Here is a 22,025-nt window from a genome sequence, read left to right as displayed (position 1 = left end):
TCCATCCACCATCCACTCATCCACCGTCCATCATCCACCCATCCATCATCCATCCATCCACCGTCCATCATCCATCCACCATCCATCCATCCATCCATCCATCCCTCCTTCCCTCTGCTCCACTGACAAGGGGTTAGGGATCCTCTGAGCTGTACCAGGCCTCGTGTCAGGCCCTGGTGGCCTTCTCCACACCTTTCACAGTGTCTCCCCAGAACACGCCCCAGGACCCCTAGACTCAGCATCTTCCTCCTCAAACCCGCTCCTCCTCCCGTGTCCCGGCTCAGGGACATTGCACCATGGCTCCCTGGCCCTGAGGCCTCCTCCCCCCCCCACTCCCCACGGCCTGTCAGTCGGCACGTCTGCCCCCTCCCCTCCCCAGCCTCTCCCGCCGCCCCCCACCGTCTGGCCTCAGCTCAGGGCTTTCTCCTCCGTGTGGCCCCCTGCTCTCCTGTCCTCCCGGCCCCCATTCCAAACCCCACAGCCGCCGCCCACCGGCCGGGTCCCCAGCCCCCCGTGCAGACGCCTCCCAAGGCTCCCTCCTGCCCCGGAGACGAAGCCCCGACCCGTGGCCAGCGCGCACGGCCGACCGCAGTCCAGTTTGCGCCTCTCCCTCACCCAGCTCTGTGGCCTCGCCTCCCCCATGTCTGAGCTGTCACACCCAGCACGTCCCCACTGCCACCCCTCGTCTGAGCAGTTCCTTCTGCCACCTCTCTGTGGGGAAAGCCTCAGGGTCCTTCCAGGCCTGGCTCCAACGCCGCCTCCTCCAGGGAGCCCCCCTCCAGGACCGCTCCCGCCCCACGGCAGGGACCAGGACCCTGCAGTGGCCCTGCCCCGCAGCCTCTCAGAGCCTCGCAAGGCCGCCAGGCACAAAGGGGGACAGGGGCGGCGTGTCGTGCAGCTCGTGAGGGCTCAGCGTGGGGCCAGGGCCTGACACCCACCTCCCTCGGTGACACGACCTTCTAGAATATCACCCATTCACAGGCGGCGAAGCCAGACGCGGACACCTCTGCTCCCTCTGCTCTGGAGGGCGAGCCCTGAACCTCCACGTTACTCTGGCCACTTCCTTGCAACCTCGTCCCTCGACCGCCCCTCTCCGGGCCTCAGTTTCCCCAGCCATAAGATGGCAATGATCCCAGCTCCTCCGTCCTAGGCTTGTGAGGAGGACGGAATGAGATAGACTGTGTGGAGTTGGCCAGCCGTGACTGTCATCCTGAGGTCTCGCTCAGGGCGGCGAGTTGACAGCAGTTTGCTGTGTGACCTTGGGGAAGGTGCCGTCCCTCTCTGAGCCGTGGGTTCCCCTTCTCTGATAACTTCCAGAATGAGCAGCAGCCCGGGTCTACCCTTTGGCTGCAGGGACAGGCTCAGGAGCCCCCAGGGGCGGGTCTGAAGACCCCGCGTCCTCTGCCCTGGAGAAGAAAGGATGGAGGAGGCCTGGGTCGAACCCCAGGAAGGCAGGGGAAGCACGGCACGTGGAGAATGGGGGCTGACGGATGGCGTCCGGGTTCCGGGTCGCGTCGGGCGGAAGTGGGAGGGCGGGCCGGGCGGGTGTGCGGCCGTCACTCACTCACTTGTAGGGTCGGTTCATTCGTTCATTCATTCATTCATCCGGAAGGACCCGTGCTGACTCCTTTACGCCGGGTTAGCGGTTAAGCCCCCACGCGCTGCCGCCCGGTGGTCCGGGTTCGAGTCCCAGCGCCGCCCCTCCCCCGCTCTGCAGCCAAGTCCCTTCCCCGCCCCGTGCCTCAGTTTCCCCATCTGCAAAGCGGGACAATCACGGGGCCCGCGCTCCAGGGTGGAGGGTGACATGGCCTCCCGGCCGCACCCGCCGCTAGTCGCGGCTCCCGCCCCCCTCCCGGGGCTCCCCGCCCCCCCTCGCCGGCCGGGCTCCGGGAGACATTCCGTGGTTTGCAGCAGACTGTCCGGCTCCGCGGCGCCTCAGATGTGGGCAGAGTGGGCGGCGGCCGGGGGCTGGGAGACGCGCCCCGACCCCGGCCCAGCGCCCGCGAGGCCGCGGGGGGCGCGCGCAGACGGCGGGGACCGCTTGGGCGCTGGGGACCGGCCGCCCCTGCCCTCGGGGGAGAAGCCGAGTCCTCCTCGCGGCCCCCCGGGCCCCTGCATGGCCTGCCCCGTCCCCTCCCCGCCCTCCCTCCTCCCTCCGCTCCAGCCTCACGGCCTCCTCAATGTTCCTCCCACACGCCCGCCCCAGGGCCTTTGCACGCGTTGTGCCGTCCGCACCCCCACCCCCCCAGAACGGTGGTCCCTTGCGATCACTCAGGCTGCAGCACAGAGAGGCCTCCCCTGCCCGCCCCGCGTCCCCAGCGGGCTGTCACTCTCCCCATCATGTCACAGCCTCCTCTGGAGTAGAATCGGCCGCATGCATTGGTGCATCTCCTCTGTCGCAGTTCCCCCTGCTTTAGCGCCAGGAGCATCACGCCTCTGCCGACCGGGCACAGCGCTGGACAGTTTGCAAGACGCCCCCACGGTCGTCAGCTCCTTGCATTCCCCACCAAGACCCTGCAGGGCGGAGGCCCTCTTATTCGTGCCCCTCCCTGTCTTACAGATGGGGAAACTGAGGCACGGGGAGGCGAGATGACTCGCTCCTTGAACAGAGCTTTTCCGGCCGCGTTGGGGCCCAGCGGCGCACAATCCGGGCTGTGGCTTCGTGACTATCTAGTCGGCATTTCACGTTCGTTGTTTTTTTCTAAAATGAAAACATTTCTGGGGGCCGCGGCGCATCCCCCACCTTGTTGTCCTTGATGCTCTGAGCACAAAGCGCCCTTTTCGGACTCGCCTGGTCCCCTCAACTCAATGGGGTGGCATTCCCCCCCCCCACCCTTGGGGCTTGCATGCCCCCTGGGATGGGTGTCTCACTACCTGACAGCCAGGGAGGAGCAAGTCCTTACCGAGGCTGGACTGACCCCTGCAGGGCCGAGCTCTGCCCTCGGCATGGCACGGACCTCGTCCCCCGCCCTCATTAGCCTCCTGTGCCCAAGGGCTGCCCCGCCGGGCGGAGGGGAGGCCTGTCTTGGGTCTGGCTGATGCGGCCTATGTGTGCGGGAGCTCCCTGCGGGTGGCGCTGGGCCTGACCCTCCGCGGGGACCCCGATGAGCCAGCGCCGGCCTGAGCCCCGAGAGGTCGGAGAGAATGTGGCGGATTTAACCAAATTCGTCCAGGCTTCTTCCTTTCGGGCTGAACCCTGAGTCTCTCAATCAACCTTGGCTGATGGCTGGATCCATAACCTCTCCTGTTCTGGGGCTTCTACCTCTATTGATAAGACCCCAAGGCTGCACAGAAATGTTCTCCTTTTCTCAGACTGCGAATTCTGCTCGACTCTCCCAGGACCCTGGAGAGGGGGATGGGGTATCGCTACCCTCACCTCTGACCTCTGGCCCCCAGCCTCTTCTCCCGTTCCTGGCTTCGCCCTTCGCTTGCTGTGTGACTCTGAGCCAGCCACTCCGTCCTCTGAGCTTCCAGCCGAACTGCCAAGGCCTGTCAGTCTTCCCCGGCAACCCACCCACGTCCCTCCACCCCGGGCCCCCATCACCGCCCTCGGGGCTCCGACTGCCACGTCAGCCGCAGACTCGCCCTTCTCCCCGCAGAAACCCAAGGGAACTTTAAGAAAATGTGAAACAGGGCTGCCCTCCACCACTCACAGCCCTCCAGGCTCCCCTCCCTGGGGGAGAAGCCGAGTCCTCCCAGCGGCCCCCCAGGTCCCACACGACCTGCCCCATCCCCTCCCCCCGCCCTCTCTCCTCCCTCCGCTCCAGCCACACAGGCCTCCTCGCTGTTCCTCCAACACGCCAGGCCCGGGCCTGCCCCAGGGCCTTTGCACGGCTGTGCCCTCTCATAGGAATACACTTCCCCCTTCTCTTCTAATGAATTCTGTCATCTGCCAGGTCTCAGAGCGACTGTCACCTCCTCAGTGAAGCCCTCCTAGATTACCCAGCCTAACTCAGAGCCCCCAGCTCCTTAGAACCCCTTCCACAACCATAACTAAGCCGCATATGGGGCACCGGTGTTTTTCTTTCCCGTCCCCCCCACTGGAGCATCAGCCCCCAGAGCACAGGGGTCTCTGTCTGTCTGGGTCGCTGCTGTGTCTGCAGCCTGAGCACAGGGCCGGGAACACAGCAGGTGTCCAATGGATGTCGGCTGAATGAGGGATGGAAACTGAAACCAACGCGCGACGACCCCAAGGATGCGGGGAAAAGCCCTCGTGGACCCCGAGATCTCAGTGCTGCAAGACCCCCTGTCCCAGCTCCCGCCGTCCCCACCCGCCTGCGTCCACAGCAGCCATGAGGGGTCGCGGCAGGTCGTGAGGTGCCGTCTCCCACCCCAAGGCCCGATTCACCCCGGGGAGCACCGGCCACAAGGCCCCAGACATCCAGGCCCCAAACTGTCTCCCGATGGGGGAACCTGAGGGCCAGAGAGGGTCAGCCTCTGGCTCAGGTCACACAGCAGGCCCACGTTCAAAGTGGGATCTGCGAGATCTAGAACCGTGTGGAAAGGCGCTTTCAGTTCCACTACGGGTGACCGGCCGGCTCCCAGAGGACAGAGCGGCGGACACTGGTGCATTGGCCTGGTGGCCTCCTGCTGGCCGTGAGGGCCTCAGATACTCCAGCCCCAGGCTCCACGGCCGGCCTGGCCCGGAAAGGCTGCTCGCCCCATCGGCTGGCTCCTGGCTCGGGGAACGTGGCCACCCTCCCCGGAAGCTTCCGGAAGGGTGCCCGGTCTTGGGGGCAGATGGTGCCGGACGCCCACTCCTTCCCCAGGGGGCGCAGACATGACCGGGTTCCCACGGTGGCTCAGACTCTGGCTGGTTACCCAGGGTGCACGCCAGTCCCCCAGCCCCCCAGCCCTGCAGTGTTCCCTGCACCCAGAAATTCCCATTGCAGGCCCCAGGGCAACAGGAGTCGCGGCTGCGCCATCGCCAGGTCCCAGGTCCCGCTAAGTCACTGCCGGCCTCCCAGGGGGACGGCCACCCTCTCGCCCTCCTGGCCTCCGACTCCTGATGGCGCCTGGGCAGCCCTGGACCCGCGTCCAGGTGGGAGACTGAACAACTTCTTACCCACTCCCGACCACCATCCCCATTTTGCAGACGCCCGGGGAGGGACGGCCGCCACCCGCCACGCCCGACCCCCAGCGCTGAGGCTCCAGCGTCCCCAGATCCGCGAGGCTGGAAAACGGGTCGGGAAGCCCCCTCTGCTGCCCTCTGTCCCCTCGCGGCCCCCGAGCCCCCCATCCTGGCGCCCGCGGTGGGCACCCCGCACTCACCATCCACCACATCTTGGCCGTCATGTCATAGCACAGCTGCCACTTGACCGAGGTCTCGCCCGGCTTGCTGGCCACCAGGGGCCCGGGCACCTCCATGCCGGCCGCGGGGCGAGGCCGCCGGGCCTCAGTGGGACAGGAGCTGGCGTGCGGCTGGCGGCCCGGGGCACGGGGACGGGGCCCCGGCTTCTATGGCCCCGGGCGCGGGGCTTCCTCCCAGGGGAGTGGGGACCGGGGACCCGGGACGCAGAACTGGAGATCAGAGATGGGAGCGAGCGAGGGGGCGGGAGGCTGGAGACGCGCTAATGGGAGACACACCAGGCCGGCCTCATGCGAGTGGCCACCCACAGCCCGGGAGGCTGTCGCAGGCCGTGTGTGCGTGTGTGTGTGTGTGTGTGCGCACGCGTGTGGCCGCGGTCAGGGCCATCACACCGAATTTTTGTGAATGAGTCTCTGATTGGCAATGCCCCCCGCCCGCCCCCGGAGGAGTGTGGCTCGTCCGGCCTCGCTCCTGCCTCCTTGCCTCCTCCTCAGTCCCATCAGGGAAGAAAGCGGGGGCCCGAGGGAGCTGGGGGGGCATGGCAGGCGGCCTCTACACTCCCTCCATCCCTCCAACCGCCCAGGCCAGGATGTCCCCCCACCCCCCACCCCAGGGAGCAGGTCCTGAGGCCTGTTGGCTCTGGGCCGCGGGACAGCGGACGGGTGAGTTCTGAGAGACGGGCGAGAAATGGGCTCTTTCTCTGGGCATTGAGCTCCGGCTGTGTGTCTCTGGGCTTGAAAAGGGTAGATAGTCGCTGAGGCCCGTGGCGGGGTGGGAGTGAAACAGAAGGTGAAAGCCCGTGGCAGGGATGTTGCAGCCGTGATTTCTCTTTTTTCTTTGCTCCTCCCAACCTCTGAGCAGAGGCAAGCCAGGGGGATTGCCCTGTTTTCGTGGTTTAATCATGGCTGTGCATTTATGCTGCGCCGACGGTGCGCCCGAGTCGGATGAGGAGATGCTCTGGGTGGGTGGATGTCCTGGCCCCGCGCCGGCAGAAGGAGGGACCAGAGACAGACAGCAGGAGGAACTTCCCGGCGAGGGGCTGCCCGGGGCTCTGAAACGGCGGTGACGGGGTCGCTGGGAAGCGTTGGGCCCCTGGGTTTCCCGGTGACCTTGTCAGCTGTCGATTAGAGTGGACACAGGGAGCAGGAGGTGTTGACACGAAAGAGGACCGAAGCTGGTCCCCATGGAATGGGGAGTGAAGACAGGGTGGCACACTGGTTCTGTGGCCCCAGACTTTGCCGCTCTGCTCTGTCCCCGAACAACCTGGAGGAACCTTCCAAAAACGTGGCTCTGACTGGTTCCCTCCTCTGCCTGCAGCCCTCCAAGGTCCCCACTGTCCCCAGGTGAAGGGCCCTCCCTGGCACTGGGGCTGGCGTCCCTGCATCCCCTCTGCCTGGCACACCCTTCCTCCTACTATCACCTGGGGACTCCTACGCATCCTTCAAAACCCACCAGACATTCCCCACCTCCCCCCACAACAGTGTGAGAGAGAGTTAGATAGAGATACAAGGAGAGAGACAGAGATGGAAAGACACAGAGAGACAGTGAGAGACGCCCAGTCACGCCCTGTCCACCGTCTGGGTTGCACACTGGGAGCTCCCAGAGGCCCGGATGATCAGCCACATTTTCCTTGATAGGAAGACGCCCTGTGAGCCACACCTGCCCAGGCCCCAGCCCTGACCACATGGACCGAGAGCATCCGTGTCGACCCTGGGGCCCCTGGAGGACAGGACCCGGATCTGAACCCTTGCTGGGACACCTGCATCCCCCGGGACAGGGCCGTGCATGCGACAGACCCCAACGATCGCTGAGGAAGCCCAAGCGTGTGGATTAGACCGACTATTGGAATCCTCGTCCCTCCTCCCAGGAGCCGTGCGAGGCCAGCGTGGCCTGTTTTACAGGCAGAGAGAAACAGAGGCTCAGAGAAGTTGAGTCAGTAGCCCGGGGACACACAGCAAATAGAACTCACCCCTGTGAGGCGGGGAGCTGAATATCCACCCGGCTGGCTCCCTCTCTTGCCTCCTCCCGGTCTCAGTCAGATGTCACCTCCCAAGAGAGGCTCCCTTGGAGCCCCCTGTTTAAAACTGTCCCCTCCCCACCCCTGCAGCCCCTTCCAGCTTTGTTTGCCCCTATTGTTATTACTTATTTCTTGTCTGTGTCCCCAGGGCAGTGCCAGTGTGTGTCTGTCTCGTTCACCGCTCTGGCCTCGGTGCCCAGAACAGCGCCTGGCTCAGAGCTGGCGCCTGGCGATCTATGTGTTGAATGAATGAACGAATGAATGAGGAACGGGTCAGGGTTTTGCAAACTCCGGCATTTCCTGCTGACTTTCCCCAAAGGCATCTTCATCTTGGCACAAGAGACGCAGGCCTGGCAGGGCGGGCAGGGGAGGGGGAGAGGGAGGGCCAGCGTGGGCTCCCAGGGCCCGAGCGGGGCCACGCCTCGGCCATGTCGCCCGGTGGAGGCCGGCGGGGCCCCGGCCAGCGGACGCGGTTCGCCCACATGGAGGCCCCCGCCCCGTAACTATAATTTGCCTCGGTCCCTTGTGGTCGCAGGAGACAATTACCCCACAGATGTGCGGTCGGAGTGAGGCATGCAGACGGCGGGTCAGAGCCCGGGCCGGGCGGAAGGCAGATGTGGGAGGCAGCCTTTAGACGGAGAGGGAGAGAGAGAGGGAGGGAGAGAGACGCAGAGGGAGGGAAACAGAGATGGAGAGAGACAGAGAGACAGCGAGAGAGAGAAAGAGGGGGAGAGGGAGAGACAGAGAGACACAGAGAGAAGCAGAGATGGAGAGAGACAGACACGCAGAGATAGAGAGAGACAGAGGGACAGAGAGACACAGAGATGGTCAGAGGCAGACAGAGGAGAGAGATACGCAGACGGAGACAGAGACAGAGACAGAACAAGAGAGTCCGAGAGACCCAGCGACGCCCTGTCCAGCAGGGCAGGTGTGGGGCTGCGGGTCACCCCTGCACCCCCTCCCTGAGAGGCCTGGTTTATCAGCCACATTCTCCACTCGTGGAGACCGGGACCCCTGAGGGCCGCCCCAGTGCCCAGCCCCAGAGCAGCCGCTGAGCTGGGCCGGGGCCTGGATCCCTGTGAGGACCACCCAGCTCCTCCCCCACCTCCTGCCCCGCTATACCACGAGCAGAGGGCCCAGGTCCACTCCGTGCCTCAGTTTCCCCAGCTGCAAAATGAGGCGGCCGGATAGCGAAGGCTTTCTCCACCTTCTGTCACTCACAGACCACCCTCCCGATTTTGCCTGTGTCCACGTATTACTATTTTTCTTTCCGCCAAACCATTTATAGGAAAAGACTTTGATGGATTTAAAGAGGAAGGTACAATTCGCCATGGCAGGCTGCCATGGGGCAAGGTCGGCTGTCGAGATGGATGCAATGGAAAATTCCTGAATTTATCCACCAGGAGCCGGAGAGGGAGCCTGAAGCCTGTTCTCTCCTAGAAAGACAATCAGGAAGGAGAGGGGTGTCCAGACAGGCCAGGAGCATCCAAGGGCTGTGGGATGGGATCACGTGATCCAACACGCAAAGAATAGGAATCCCAGAGGGAGAAGCAAGAGGGAGGGGCAGAAGAATATTTTAAGAGACAATGGCTAATAATTTCCCCCAATTAAAGACATCAAATCACAGATCCAGGAAGCTCAGAAAATACCCAGCAGAGTAAATACTTCCCCCCGAACACAGACCCAGACATCTCATATTCCAAATGCAGAAAACTAAAGAGAAAGAGAAAATTCATGAAGACAGCCATGAAAAAAAAGAAAAGACACGTTGCCTATGGAGGGACCAAGACTAGAAAAAGAGTCGACTTCTCACCTGGAACCATATAATTTAACAAGATGAGCAGCATCTTTAGAGTGGAGATGGGAACTGTCAATCCGGAATTTTATACCTAGCGAAAATATCATTTGAAAATGAAGGAGAAACACAGGGTTTTTCAGCAAACAAGAACTGAGAAGGGGGCCGGCCCGGTGGTGCAGTGGTTAAGTTTGCACGTTCCGTTTCAGTGGCCCAGGGTTCGCTGGTTCGGATCCCGGGTGCGGACATGGCACCAATTATCAAGCCATGCTGTGACAGGCGTCCCACATATAAAGTAGAGGAAGATGGGCACGGATGTGAGCTCAGGGCCAGTCTTCCTCAGCAAAAAGAGGAGGATTGGCAGCAGTTAGCTCAGGGCTCATCTTCCTCAAAAAAAAAAAAAAGGACAGAAGATTCATGATTGGCAAGACACCCACTTTAAGTATAAAAAGATAGAGTGGCTAAGAATAAAAAGATTCAGAAAATATACCAGGAAAACACTAATTTGAAAAATGCTGGAGTGGACACACGAAAATCAGACAAAATGCACATCAAAGCAAGGGACGTATTCTGCTAAAGGGGACAATTCACCAATCCTGAATGTGCGTGCCTCTGACCACATACAGCCAATCAATGATCTGACCGCATACCATCCAAAGACTCGAAGCACAAAGCGGGAGAGCTCGGAGGAGAAACGGGCACATTTACAATTATTCTTGGAGACGCCAATGCTGTCGTCTCAGAGTTCTCCCACCGAAGGAAACTCTGCAAAGAGACAGAAGACCTGAGCAGCTCCATCAACCAGCTTGAGATGACGTTTACCGCCCTCTCCATCCAACAGCAGCAGGATCCCCATCCTTTTCGCATTCACGGGGACCGCTCGCCAAGATAGACCGCATTCTCTCCTCCTGGTCACCAAGCGAGGCCGTCGAATGGACTTTAATACACTGGAGAGAATTCAGACCGTCCAAACGATGCTCTCTGACCGCAACCAAACGAAACGAGCTATCAATCACAGAAAGATATGATATGTGAAAAAAAAAAATCTCCAAATATTTGGAAATTAAACCACCAACTTCCTCATAACCTAGAACAAAGAGGAAATCATGCGAGACATGGCGAAATACTTTTAATTCGGTGAAGATGAAAATACAACGTATCAAACGTTGTGAGAGGCAGTGAAAACAGGGCTTAGGAGAAAAATTGCAGCTTTAAATGCTTATTTATAAATTATGTGAATGGACTCCATGGCGTTGATCTGTACGCCTAAAAATGTTTGTTACATGTATTTTACCATAATTGAAAAAAATACAAGGGGGAAAAAGGAACCTGCATGTTGTGGGAATGACAGCATCCCCTCTGCCGTTTCCCATTGGCTGGAGCACCATCCCCTCTGCCGTTTCCTATTGGCTAGAGCATCATCCCCCTTGACGTTTCCTATTGGCTGGAGCATCATCCCCCTTGCTGTTTCCTATTGGCTGGAGCATCACCCCCTCTGCCGTTTCCTATTGGCTGGAGCATCATCCCTCTCTGCCGTTTCCTATTGGCTAGAGCAAGCCGCAGGTCCCGCCACACTCAAGCGGCAGGGCGACCCTACAGGGTGGATGTCGTGGAGATCGTAGCCACCGCCACAGACCTGCCCCGCTCAGGACGCCCAAGCCCCGCACAATCCGCCCTTCGGACAGGAGTGCCCTCCTCTGACCCTTGACCTTCATCCCCACATTTCCAGGTCCCCCAAATGCCACCTCCCCCTGGCAACCTTCCATGACCCGCCGAGAACTCGCGCGCAGGCCTGGGCTTGCCCGGCAGATCCCCGCTTCCTTTGAGTTTCAACTTCCCGTCTGTACAGTGGGTCCCACAATGCCCTCTTTGCAGCTTTGCTGTGAAAGCCACTGTGGTGTCAGATGTCCCCAAGCCAGAGCTCTGGGCATGAGACACTCATTCATTCATTCATTCTTTGACTTTTATTGAGCACCTGCTGTATGCCAGGTCCCGGGGCACACAGCAGGAGTAAGGCAGACCCCGATGGTGCCCTGGAGCTCGCAGCATGCGGGGGGGAAATGGACATTAGAGGGATCATTCTATACATCCCCGTTTAAATGACAAAGGTGACGAATCCAGCCAAGGGGTAGTCTGGGGCGCCCCAGCCTCATCTAAGTTGCTTTCCTGGAAGGCGGCCGAGCATCTTTTCACTTAGTCTCCCCGTGGTCTGTTCTCACACAGCAGCCAGAGGGAGACCTGGAAATGCAGAGACTGTCCCGCCTCTCTCCTACCTGAAACCCTCCCATGGCTCCCTGCTGCCTTTGGGTTAGAGACCAGCATCCTCACCGGGTCTCCCGGGCCTGGGACACCTGCCTTGTCAGCCCCCTACTGACTTCTCCCACCTCCAGTGACCCCAGGCTACCCCTGTTGGGGGAAATGAGGTGAGAACAAGTTTGCACGTGAGTGTCTGGGGCAAGAACGTTCCAGGCAGACGGCACAGCTGGTGCAAAGGCCCTGGGGCAGGACTGGGCCTGGCATGTTGAAGGAGTAGCGAGGAGGCCTGTGTGGCTGGAGCAGAGGGAGCGAGGACAAGAGAGGGAGGAGGGAAGGTGAGGGCAGGGGACGCAGGAGGTCGTGCAGGGCCTGGGGGGCACGGTGAGGACTTGGGTTTCTCCCACGAGTAAGGTGGGAGCCTGGAGGGTTGCGGGTGGAGGAGGGCGGGCCCGACTCAGGGGCTCCCGGGCGCCCTCTGGTGGGGAGCTGCGGGGAGGTCAGACCATGGTGGGGGCGAGGGCGGGAGCCCGGGGGCCAGGGCGGAGGGCACTGCGCTTGTCCAGGGGGCGATGCTGGGGGACCACGTGGAGACAGTGGAGAGAGAAGTGGGCGGATCCGGGGTAGATTTTAAATCGATCAAACCGCCTTGTTTTCGGCGGAGCCCCCGGAGGGACGGCGCTTCCATTTCCTGCGGGAGGAGCCACTTTGAGGGGTAAGTGGGGAATTCTAAGAACGTGCTGAGATTGGGGCGCCTCATCTACGTGCAGACGGCGAGGGGCCGCTGGACCCCGAGTCTGGGGCTCAGGGGAGGCCCGGGCGGGAGTCAGGACCGTGGGCGTCATTGGGGCGCAGACGGGGTTCGAGCCTTGAGGGTGGACGGGGCCGCTGGGGGGGAGGGCAGGTGGAGGGAGGGGGAGACGGAGGAGGGGGCCGAGCAGCGCGGGTCCAGGAGGAGGGCGCCTGCCAGTCGGACGGAGACTGAGATGTGACCACCGGGTGTGGACCCTGGGAGGTCGCCTTTGGGCCAGGACAGTGCGGGGGACAGAGGGACAGAGCGGAGAGAGGGGGCCGGTGAGGGTTTGACAGTTCTTTCCGGGGCCTCTGCTGTGAGGATAATCAGCAAAAACGGAGAGCTGAACGCCGGTGGGGGTTGGGGAGGGTGTCCAGGGACGGTTGTGGGTGTTTTTTCTTTTCTTGTTTTTAAGAAATTACAGCCTGTCTGTGCTGCTGACGAGGGGAATGGCCGGGCTGGCCAGCGGCCTGGGGTCTGGCGGGCCATGCGGGAGGCGGTGCCCGCGACCTCGTGAGATGATGAGAAATCCGTGTTTGGCCTCCGTCGGGCTCCTGGCGCAGAGCTCCTGAGACCCCGTCATTTCCCGGGTGACAGGGAGAGAGGACCCCCCCACCCCGTGTGTGCTAACAGGGCTGGGGCGGCGGTGGGGACACAGGGATGGGCGCTCAGCCTCCCCGACCTCCGGGGAGAGGAGAGGGGCTGGGGTCCCAGGCGATCACCACTGACCGACGATTTCATCAATGCTGCCCCAGTGGCGGGACCTCCATCCAACACTGGTCCCTGAGCCCTGGGCCGCGGGGTCTGCGTCAGGTCTCGACTGAACTGTGGGACAGCCCGGTGATGACCGCGGCGTAAGGGCCTGGTAGCAGCACAGGCCATCGTGCTACCAGCAGGTCGTGGTGCCCGAGGACCCCCAGCTCCTGTGTGCATGCCCTTTCTGGTGTCAGGGCTGTCGTGGACCAACAGAAAGCAGCAGAAATGACATACTTAGACCCGTTTCACGGAGCGGTAAGTGGGCTGGTTGAGGCCGCACGCGGAGGAAGTGAGGGGCCAGATGGGATGGGAACCCCTACCCCGGGCTCCTAGCCACACCACTAAACCCGTTCCCCGAGGCCCCCAATCGGAGCTGGGTGACGATGAGGGTCTCGGGAGGCCTGGCTGACGCCTGGAGGGGGCTGGCTGGGCAGTCTGTACCCCGGGAACTGGCGGTGAAACGGGGACCTGGGTATGCGTGGTGGCGCAGGTCCCGCTCTCAGGCATCCCGCCCCCACACACAGATGCCCCCCAACACTCTGAGAGTCACGCTTGGCAGAAATAATTTAATGGTCCATCCGGGCAAGTGTCCTGGGGTCTGCCTGGCCCTCCCCGCCGGAGCAGTCCCCGGACGCCCACAGCCCCTCCGCAGGCCCGGGGGAGGCGGGGGGACGGGTTTCAGCAACGCCTCTCATTCCTAGAGGGACTGGGCCGCGGAACCCCCACCTCGGAGCCCAGCCCCGCCCCCCAGATGCCCACCCAGCCGACACCCCGCCCCCCGGGAGCACCGCAGAGACCTCAGCCTGGCCCCGGGAGCTTGCGATCGCTGGGCACTCAACAAGCCAAAGCAGCCGGGTCTGGGCCAGCGGACGCCCCCCGGGGGCAGGCGGTCTAGACGCGGGGGTCGGGGCCGGGGTCGGGGTCGGGGGGCGGCGCGCGCAGGCGCTCCAGGCCGTCCGCGTACTGGAAGGCCGCGCCGCTCTCGTGCGCGTACAGGTCCAGAGCCACCGCGCAGCTCTCGCGCACCACGCGCTCGGGGTCGCCGGCGTGCGCGCGCAGCGCGGCCAGGCAGGCGGGCCTGGCGATGGCCCCCAGCGCCTCGGCGCACTCGTGCCGCACCATCGGGCTCTCGGCGCGCCGCGCCAGGGCGGCCGCCAGCGCGGGCACCGCCGCCTCGTGCTGCAGCTGGCCCAGCACGTAGCCGACCTCGTGGCGGAACAGGGCGCTACCGCAGCGCAGGCCTGCGGGGGTGGGAGGGGGGGACAAGAAGGGCTGGAGAGGGGGCTCCCCATCTGCAGGACGCCCCGCCCGGGCCCCGGGGTCAGCGCTCACCCTCGGCCAGCGCCAGGGCGGCCTCCTCGCCGCCGGTGTCGCGCAGGGCGAACATGGCCCGGTAGCGGTCGAAGAGCGGCCGCGCCTCGTCCAGCAGCGCCGCCCGCAGACGCCCCACGTTGCGCTCCTCGGCCGGGGGCGCCGGGTCCACGGAGAGGTAGGGCCCCTTGGGCGCCGGCGCACCACCACGCTGCTGCAGCCACTCCAGCCGCCGCACGGCCAGCTGGCACGTCTCCGCCACCTGCAGGTGGTCCACACAGCAGCTGTCAGGACCGGGCAGGCCAAGGGCCCCCCCCCCCCCCCCCGCGGTGGGCATGACAGCCCCCTCCCTGCCCTCCAGGGCTCCATGCTTAGTGGGGGCTTACGGGATTAGGGGGTGACCAGGGGGACACAAGGCCAGGAGGGGCTCAATGTGGAGGTGACATCAGAACCAAGGGGGAGAGGGAGTCAGGTGGAAACAGCCGTGCAAAGGCCCTGAGGCAGGACCGTGCCGCACACGTCTGGGAAGAGCAAGCCAACTGAGGGGGAATGAGCAACAGAGGCGAGGTGAGGTGGTCGGGCCACTGTTCAGGGCCTGCGGGCCCCAGCGAGGACGTGGGACGCTGTCCTAACGATGATGATAAACCAGGAGTGCTGGAGCCATAGAACACGTCAAGAGACTTCAGCGTGCCATACATCCCTGGCTGCCAGAGGGGAGATGGGGGGCGGGCCGTGGGAAGTAGATATGGCAGGTGGCACGCATGTGCAGAGCAGCCGAAAGGTGGAACAGCCCAAATGCCATCAGCTGATGACGGACAAATGCAATGTAGTATTGATGCTTAGAATGGAATATTACGTAGCCGTGAAGAGGAGCGAGGCCCTGACACAGCCGCACGTGGACGGACCTGCACACACGACGCTCAGGGAGAGGAGCAGACACAGAAGGACACACAGCGTGTGACCCCATGGACATGAAACGTCCAGATCCACAGACAGAGAGCGGGTTCGTTGGTGGAGGGGCTGGGGGTGTGGGGGGGTGACTGCTGATGGGATGGGGTTTCCTTTTGGGGGATGGAATGTTCTGGAACCAGACAGAGGTGATGACTGCATAGCTCTGGGTATGCCCTGCCACCCAATGTACACGTGCAAAGAGTGAATTTTAGGCTGTGTAACTTATCTCAATAAACCTGTTATTAAAGGAAAAAGAAGGAAAGGTGGCAGGGAGGGTCTGGAAGAGGTGGGTGGGCCGGGGGCGGGCGGGGGGGACCCTGGCGGAGGGACTGGATGTGGGAGACGCGGGACAGCGGCGAGGTGGGCTCCATGCGGCTCAGGGCCGGGCGGCGCGGGCTGGTCCCCGGCATCCAGAGCCCTGCTCTGCCCCGTGGGGCAGCAGCCCCCCTGGCGGCTGCCTCCTGTCCCGCATCCCTGGCCCCGCGGTCGCCCTGGCAACCAGACCCAGGGGGGAGGGCTGGTCCTGGGACCCGGGATGGGCGGGGAGAGGGCGGGTGGGGCGTTACCTCGACGACAGGGTCCGCCTCGAACTCCTTCAGGACCTCCAGCACTTCGGGGCTCCCGATGGCCCCCAGGGCCTCCCCTGAGAAGACAGGGCAGAGCGCTGTCGGCCGGCCAGGGAAACGTCCTGGGACCCTGCCAGCCAGCGACACGGCCCCTCGGGCCGCCCTCCCCACAGCTCTGCCCTGCTGTGCGGTCCCACCCCCACCTGGCCGGTGGCAGCAGGAGCGGAACAGCCCGCGAGCTGGCACTTCCCCAGAAGCTGGACTTGACTGGAACTGGGCTGGGACGCGACCCGGCCCACACCAGAGCTCACAGCCTCAATGGGGAGATGCAGACAAGCGTGTCATGACGACTTGGGGTCACAGGTGACAAGGGGCTCCAAGAACATTCAGAGGAGTGGAGCCCATCAGGGAGAGCCCCCCGGAGGAGGAGGCTCAGCTGACCATGGCAGGGCTTGACGGCAAGGCCTCTGGGTGAGAGGGGATGGCATGTGCCAAGGCCCTGGGGTGGGCAGGTGGAGTGGGGGTCGCCGGTAGGCAGGGGCAGGTGTGCAGAAACTGGGCAGCAGGTGTGGGACTGGGCAGGGCCTTGTGGGCCACAAGGAGGAGTGTGACCGTTTTCCCAGGGCCACAGACGGATGCTGAGCACGGTGGAGACCCGAGGCCTCCTTCAGTCACTCCCTTCTTGCGCTCTACAAACCGGTGGAGGATGCTCTTGCCCACAATCCAGAACATCCTCCTGGACCTGAATCTGAGTTGGTCCCTCCCTCCTCTGCCTGCAGCCCTCCAGGCTCCCCCTCCCTCAGGGGGGAAGCTGGAGTCCTCCCCATGGCGTCCCAGGCCCCGCATGACCTGCCCCGCCCCCTCCCCGCCCTCCCTCCTCCCTCTGCTCCAGCCTCACAGGCCTCCTTGCTGTTCCTCCCACATGCCAGCCTCGGGCCTGCCCCAGGGCCTTTGCACAGGCTGTGCCCTCTGCCTGGAACACCTTTCCCCAGATATCCACCCAGATAACTCCCTTACTGCACTCAGGTCTCTGGTCACCGATTACAAATGGTGACACCTCCAGCCCCCTCGCCTGTTCTCGGCTTTACTGTTCTCCTTAGCACTTATGGAAGTCTTTCCAGCCTAACACGACTGGGCGCTCTGCAAAATCACACTCAAAATAGCAGAGCCTCTGGGAAGGGCGAGGTTTGGGGTGGGGCGTGCTTGTAAAGCGGCTCCAGCAAAAACAGTCACGGGAATCTAGAGAGTTCCCTGGGGCAGCCGGGGCTGGGGGCCGGCCTCAGCAGAGAGACTGGCTCGGGGAAGGTTCAAAATGCCCGGAAACCATCGAATGGAAACCCAGGCCCGGCTGACGACCTGGCAGCGAGCTCGCCGGGCACAGACACGCGGCCTCGGCGGCCCAGGCCCACCAGGGGCGCTGCTCCTTTGTTTCCTGTCTGTGTCCCTCACAAGACCAGGGCCTGGTACACAGCAGGCGCCCAATAGATGTCTGTCCGATGAAAGAAACGAATGAACGAAACAGACATCAGGGGCTGGCTGTCTGTGGCCAACACCCGTCTTCGTAGGAGCGAGGAATGGTTTTTGACAGTTTTAAAATCAAAGGCAGGATGCCGGCCCGGTGGCATAGTGGTTAAGTCTGTGCACTCTGCTTAGGCAGCCCAGGGCTCATAGGTTCGGATCCTGGGAGCGGACCTAGTACTGCTTAGCAAGCCACGCGGTGGCAGCGTCCCACATACCAAATGGGGGAAGATGGGCACCACTGTCAGCTCAGGGCCAATCTTCCTCAGCAAGGAAAAAAAAAATCAAAGGGCTAATATTTTATGACACGTGAAATTCAACTCTCAGGGTCCACAAAGGGGTTCTGACCCGTGCCACACCGGTGTGTTGATGGCGGCTTTTATGCCACGATGGCAGAGGGGAGCTGTGGTGACAGAGACTGGCCTGCCCCGTATGGAGAAGTGTCCTGGCAGAGATCATGCAGGCGGACATGGACGCGGGAGGCCGAAGGGGACAGACGGCCGGGGGGGGGGGGGGGGGCCCCCCCCCCCCCCCGGGGCGCCCCAGGGGCTCCTGGCGGGTGTCCCGCAGCACGTCCACCAGCACGGGCACGGCCCGCGGGTCCTGCAGCTGGCCCAGGCAGTAGGCCAGCTCGTGTTTGAGCAGCGCGGAGTCATCATTGAAGGCCCGGCTGATCCAGGTGATGGCCGCGGGGCCGCCGAGGCCACGCAGCGTGAAGAGCGCCCGGAAGCGGGCCTGTAGGGGCTGCTGCGGGTCCACCAGCGAGCGCCCGATGGCTTCCACCTCCTGCTCGGTCACCATGGCGCCCGCCCCGCTCCGCCTGCCGTGGGCCTGCCCGGGCACGAGAACCTACAGCGGAAACCGGGCGGCAGGTCAGGGACGTCCTTCGCCCGCTCATGGGGTTGTTGGTTGACGTTTGGACCTGGGCGGGGTGGTTTTCTGGGTGGAAAGCTGAGCTCTGGCCTCACCTGCTTGCTGTGTGGCCTTCCCTCTCTGGGCCTCTCTTATACATCAGCAATGACCTCTGCTGGTCTGCCCTCCACACCACAGCGAGGGACTGTGGCGGCTGGTCCCCTCGATGACCCCAATGCCCCCCACCTCCTGCTGTTCCTGACCTGGGGGGCCCTCCCACACGGAGCCTGTGCGAACAATGGGATGTGGCAGAAATGACTTTGGAGGGGAGGTCGTGACAGGCCCTGTGGCTCTGTCCACTGCTCTGGGATCACCGGCTGTGGGGCAGCCATATGATGAGGAGCTGAGGCCTCCCCCCAACAGCCGGGAGAGCGCGGAGGGTGGGAGCGGTTCCTCCACCCCAGTCCCGCCTCCAGAGGACGCAGCCCTGGCCACTGTCCTGACGGCAACCCCCCGAGAGATCAGAGCCGGGGCCACCCAGCTAGGCCAGGCCCGGATCCCTGGCCACAGAAACTGGGGCGGTAGTATTTCCTATTGGTATAGCTGCTAAACAGGGGGTAACTGGTCACTTGGCACAGGTAACGGATAGACGAATCCTTTCCGTATAGAAACGGGACCACGTGACTCCCTCACAAGACCCTCCTATGGCGCCACATTACTCCAAACTCCTTGACAGTCCCCAAGGCCCCCCATTACCTGCCCCGTCCCCTCTCTACCCTCCCCTCCTCCCTCTGCTCCAGCCACACGGCCTCCTCGCTGTTCCTCCAACATGCCAGGCCTGGTCCTGCCCCAGGGCCTTTGCACGGGCTGTTCCCTCCCTCAGAAACACTCTTCCCCAAATGCCCCCATGCTCACTCTCTCACTTCCTTGGTTCCCAATGTCACCTCCTCAGGGGAGCCTTCCCTGATCACAGTCTTTGACGCTACGCTCCCATCCCTTTTCCTTTGTTCTGCTTTGTCTCTCTTCAAAGTGCTGGCCACCACCAGATAGCGTACTGGATATTTTTCGGTTTAGCTGGTGATGGTCGGCCTTACCCTTCACCAGAATATGAGAACTCTGAAGGCAGGGACCGAGACTCTGAGAGTCACCGCTGTCCTCCCAGCACACAGTAGGTCCTCAGCAAAAACAATAACCGTAACAGTAACGGCAGCTGACACTGACACAGCAGGAGCTATGTGCCTGGCATCTGGAAGCTCTCTTCATTTGTGAACTCACCACAAGCCTACGAGAGAGGCACTAGGACCGTCACCATTTTACAGGACTGTTTATGGGACACCACACCCAGCCCGGGAGGAGGGTCCCCTCTCTGTCCTCTAGACCAGTGAGGACCCGGCAGACGCCTCATGAACACGACAGGCAGGCTGTGGCACGTCGGCAGCCCTCTGACCCAGCAGCGTCAGCAGGGCCGACTGCAGCCGCCTGAGCACAGACGACCCTTGGGGCAGTCGCCCCTCAAAAGAGGGGCCACCAGGGACCACCGAAGCCGGGAGGGAGCGAGCCGGCAAGGCCTTAGGGCCCGAGGAACCCGACTCTTTGTTCCACCCAAACGAGCAGCGACGTGCCTGGGGTCACACAGCAAGTCGAGGACAGAGAGGAGCCAGCACTCCTGACTCCCGGGCTGCGGGGGGGGCCGGCCCTCAGGACACCTGGGAAAGGCCCCTCGTCACCTCCTCACCCCGGGAGACCTTAAACTCCTGGGAAAGAAGGGGAATCTGGCCAAGAAGGCGGCTCCAGCGACAAGAGAGGAGCCAAGAAGAGAGATTGTGGCTGGAGCTGAAGCGGGGCAGACATCTCTGAGTCTGGTTTCTTCGGCTGGAATAAACCCATGAACAGCTCATCGATGGAAGTCAGGGTCCCTTCGAGGCTCGGCTCAGACATGACCTTCGGGAGAGGCCTTCCCCGACTCCCCGTTGGAAGGGTGCAAACCCTCGGTCCCCAGCACCCCTTCCTCCCCCATCACATCCGTCTACCGCCCCCTGACGTCCTATGTATTTTACGGATCTGTTTCTTCCTAGAAAGCAACCTCCATGAAGACAGGGTTTAAAACACACATATATATATAATATATACACGCAGATCTGTGTGCACACACAAAGAAAACCAGAGCCGGCATGAAATCTTTCCTGGGGAGCCCGACAAGGCAGGGGACACCCAGCCACCCGGAAGCCTGCCACTCACACCTCAGGCCTGTCTGTCAGTGGGAAGGGGCACCCGGTGGACGTGGGGTTGAAGGGATCGGCCCCCAAAATCAAGGCAGAACCAGGGCAGCCGCCCCCCGCCCCCCACGAAGGTCTCTCAGAGACGGACACGGTGAGGGAGTAAGGGATGGAGGAGGCGGCCGGATCCTCGGAACCCCTCTCACCCCCCCTAGACTTCTCTACACCACGACCCCCCAGCACCAAGATCCCCGCAGCTAGACTCCCCCCGGAGAGGGGTCGCCCCACCCGGGATCGGTCTCCATGGAAGAGAACCCCCCCACTCTCCGCCCAGGAACCGGATGCCTCAAGATCTGTCCACGCGGAGCCCCGAGTACGGGGTCCCTCATGGGTTGGTGCTCCCAGGACCCCGGAAAAGGGGTCGCCCGATATGGGACACCCCCCGCCCCCACCACCACGCGCTGGCTGCCCAGCGATCCCCGGAGCCACGGTCCCCAGAACCCGGGGGAAAGAGCCCGCCGGGACCCGGGATCGCTCAGGAGGAGGCCCCTCAACTCCCACAGCCAAGGAATCCCAGATTCGGGCGCCCACAGCGAGCCGTACCCCCCTCGCCCGCCCGCCAGGCCCAGCTCCGCACCGTGCTCCCGCCGCCGCCGCCGCTGCCGCTTCACCGACCGCGACGCTCGCGGCGCGCTCTGGGAGCCGCCATCTTGGCGCCCACGTGACCTGGCCGGACGGAACCAACGCAGCGCCGCGGGGGAGAGGAGTCCAGTCAAAGTCGCCGCGGCGCGGGGAGACCCGGAAGCGCGAGTGGGCTCCGGTGCCAGCGCTCACACTCACACAGCAGGCAGAGTCTAAGGACATCCCTCAGGGAAGGGGAAGGGTAACTTCCATCCTTTCCCCGGAACAGAGTCTCTCCGGCCTCCCCCCCAGGACCAGTGGAAATGGTTTGTGCCGATCCCGCCCTGAGCTGGAGGGGGCCCAGGTTCTGTCATCCGGCTGACGGTTACAGAGGGTTTCCCCGTGGGCCCGGGGCTGTGTTCAATCTGGGAAGCCACGGGGCCCCGTGCCGGGTGGGATCGGCCCCGAGGATGCTCTGGGGGAAGGAGATAGGTCCGGGGCTGCAGGAAGCAGATATGGAAGCCACACCCAAGCCCAAAGCGAGGCTGTGTACGCAGAGAATTTGGAATCTTGAACCTGCAGACCTGTTGAGAAACTGATAGCAGGAGAGACGTCTGCACCTGCTCGCACCTTCTGTGGCTCCTCGACGCTTGGCCGTGGAACCCACAAGATCAAACTCAAGGTGTCAGTGGGGCCGCGCTCCCTCCGGAGGCTCTAGGGGCGGGATCTTCCTGCCTCTTCCAGCAGCTGGTGGTGGCCAGCAATCCTCGGCGCTCCTTGGCTTGGAGACACGTCACTCCAGTCTCTTCCCTCATCTTCCTGTGTCTGTGACTAAACCTTCTTCTTATAAGCACCAGTCACTGGATTTGGGGCCCACCCCACTCTAGTATGACCTCATCTTAACTTGATTCCATCTGCAAAGACCCTATTTCCAAATAGGGTCCCATTCACAGGTACCGGGGGTTAGGGCTTGCACGTGTCTTTTGGGGGGAACACGATTGAGCCCAGCACGCTTCGTTAGATTTCCCATCTCAGCTTGGGCGTCCAGCCTGGCGCCTGCGCCAACCC

At 62.9% G+C, this 22,025-nt stretch overlaps 1 protein-coding gene across 1 annotated transcript; it reads right to left on the bottom strand.

Annotated features, from left to right (window-relative positions):
- Nucleotides 1-13,468: 13,468 nt before the first annotated feature.
- On the bottom strand, nucleotides 13,469-21,089 carry DOHH (deoxyhypusine hydroxylase). Its single transcript, XM_046637470.1, has 5 exons — nucleotides 20,974-21,089; nucleotides 17,799-18,117; nucleotides 15,751-15,830; nucleotides 14,255-14,495; nucleotides 13,469-14,163 (listed from the first exon to the last, which is right to left on the bottom strand). The coding sequence occupies exons 2-5, from the start codon at nucleotides 18,067-18,069 to the stop codon at nucleotides 13,814-13,816; spliced, it is 942 nt and encodes a 313-aa protein (XP_046493426.1). The 5' UTR covers nucleotides 18,070-18,117; nucleotides 20,974-21,089; the 3' UTR covers nucleotides 13,469-13,813.
- Between the last annotated feature and the right edge of the window lie 936 nt (nucleotides 21,090-22,025).

Source organism: Equus quagga, chromosome 14 (assembly GCF_021613505.1).
Source record: "Equus quagga isolate Etosha38 chromosome 14, UCLA_HA_Equagga_1.0, whole genome shotgun sequence".
Taxonomy (NCBI): domain Eukaryota; kingdom Metazoa; phylum Chordata; class Mammalia; order Perissodactyla; family Equidae; genus Equus; species Equus quagga.
The sequence above is the reverse complement of the archived record's forward strand: the minus strand, read 5'-3'. Positions and strand labels throughout refer to the sequence as shown.

Excerpts from the sequence above, each read along its gene's own strand:
- DOHH (XM_046637470.1), bottom strand. The coding sequence starts at position 18,069 with ATGGTGACCGAGCAGGAGGTGGAAGCCATCGGGCGCTCGCTGGTGGAC. Across the intron at positions 14,496-15,750 it reads AGGCGGACCCTGTCGTCGAG|GTGGCGGAGACGTGCCAGCT; the intron begins GTAACGCCCCAC and ends GACCACCTGCAG. Across the intron at positions 14,164-14,254 it reads CGCCCTGGCGCTGGCCGAGG|GCCTGCGCTGCGGTAGCGCC; the intron begins GTGAGCGCTGAC and ends CCACCCCCGCAG.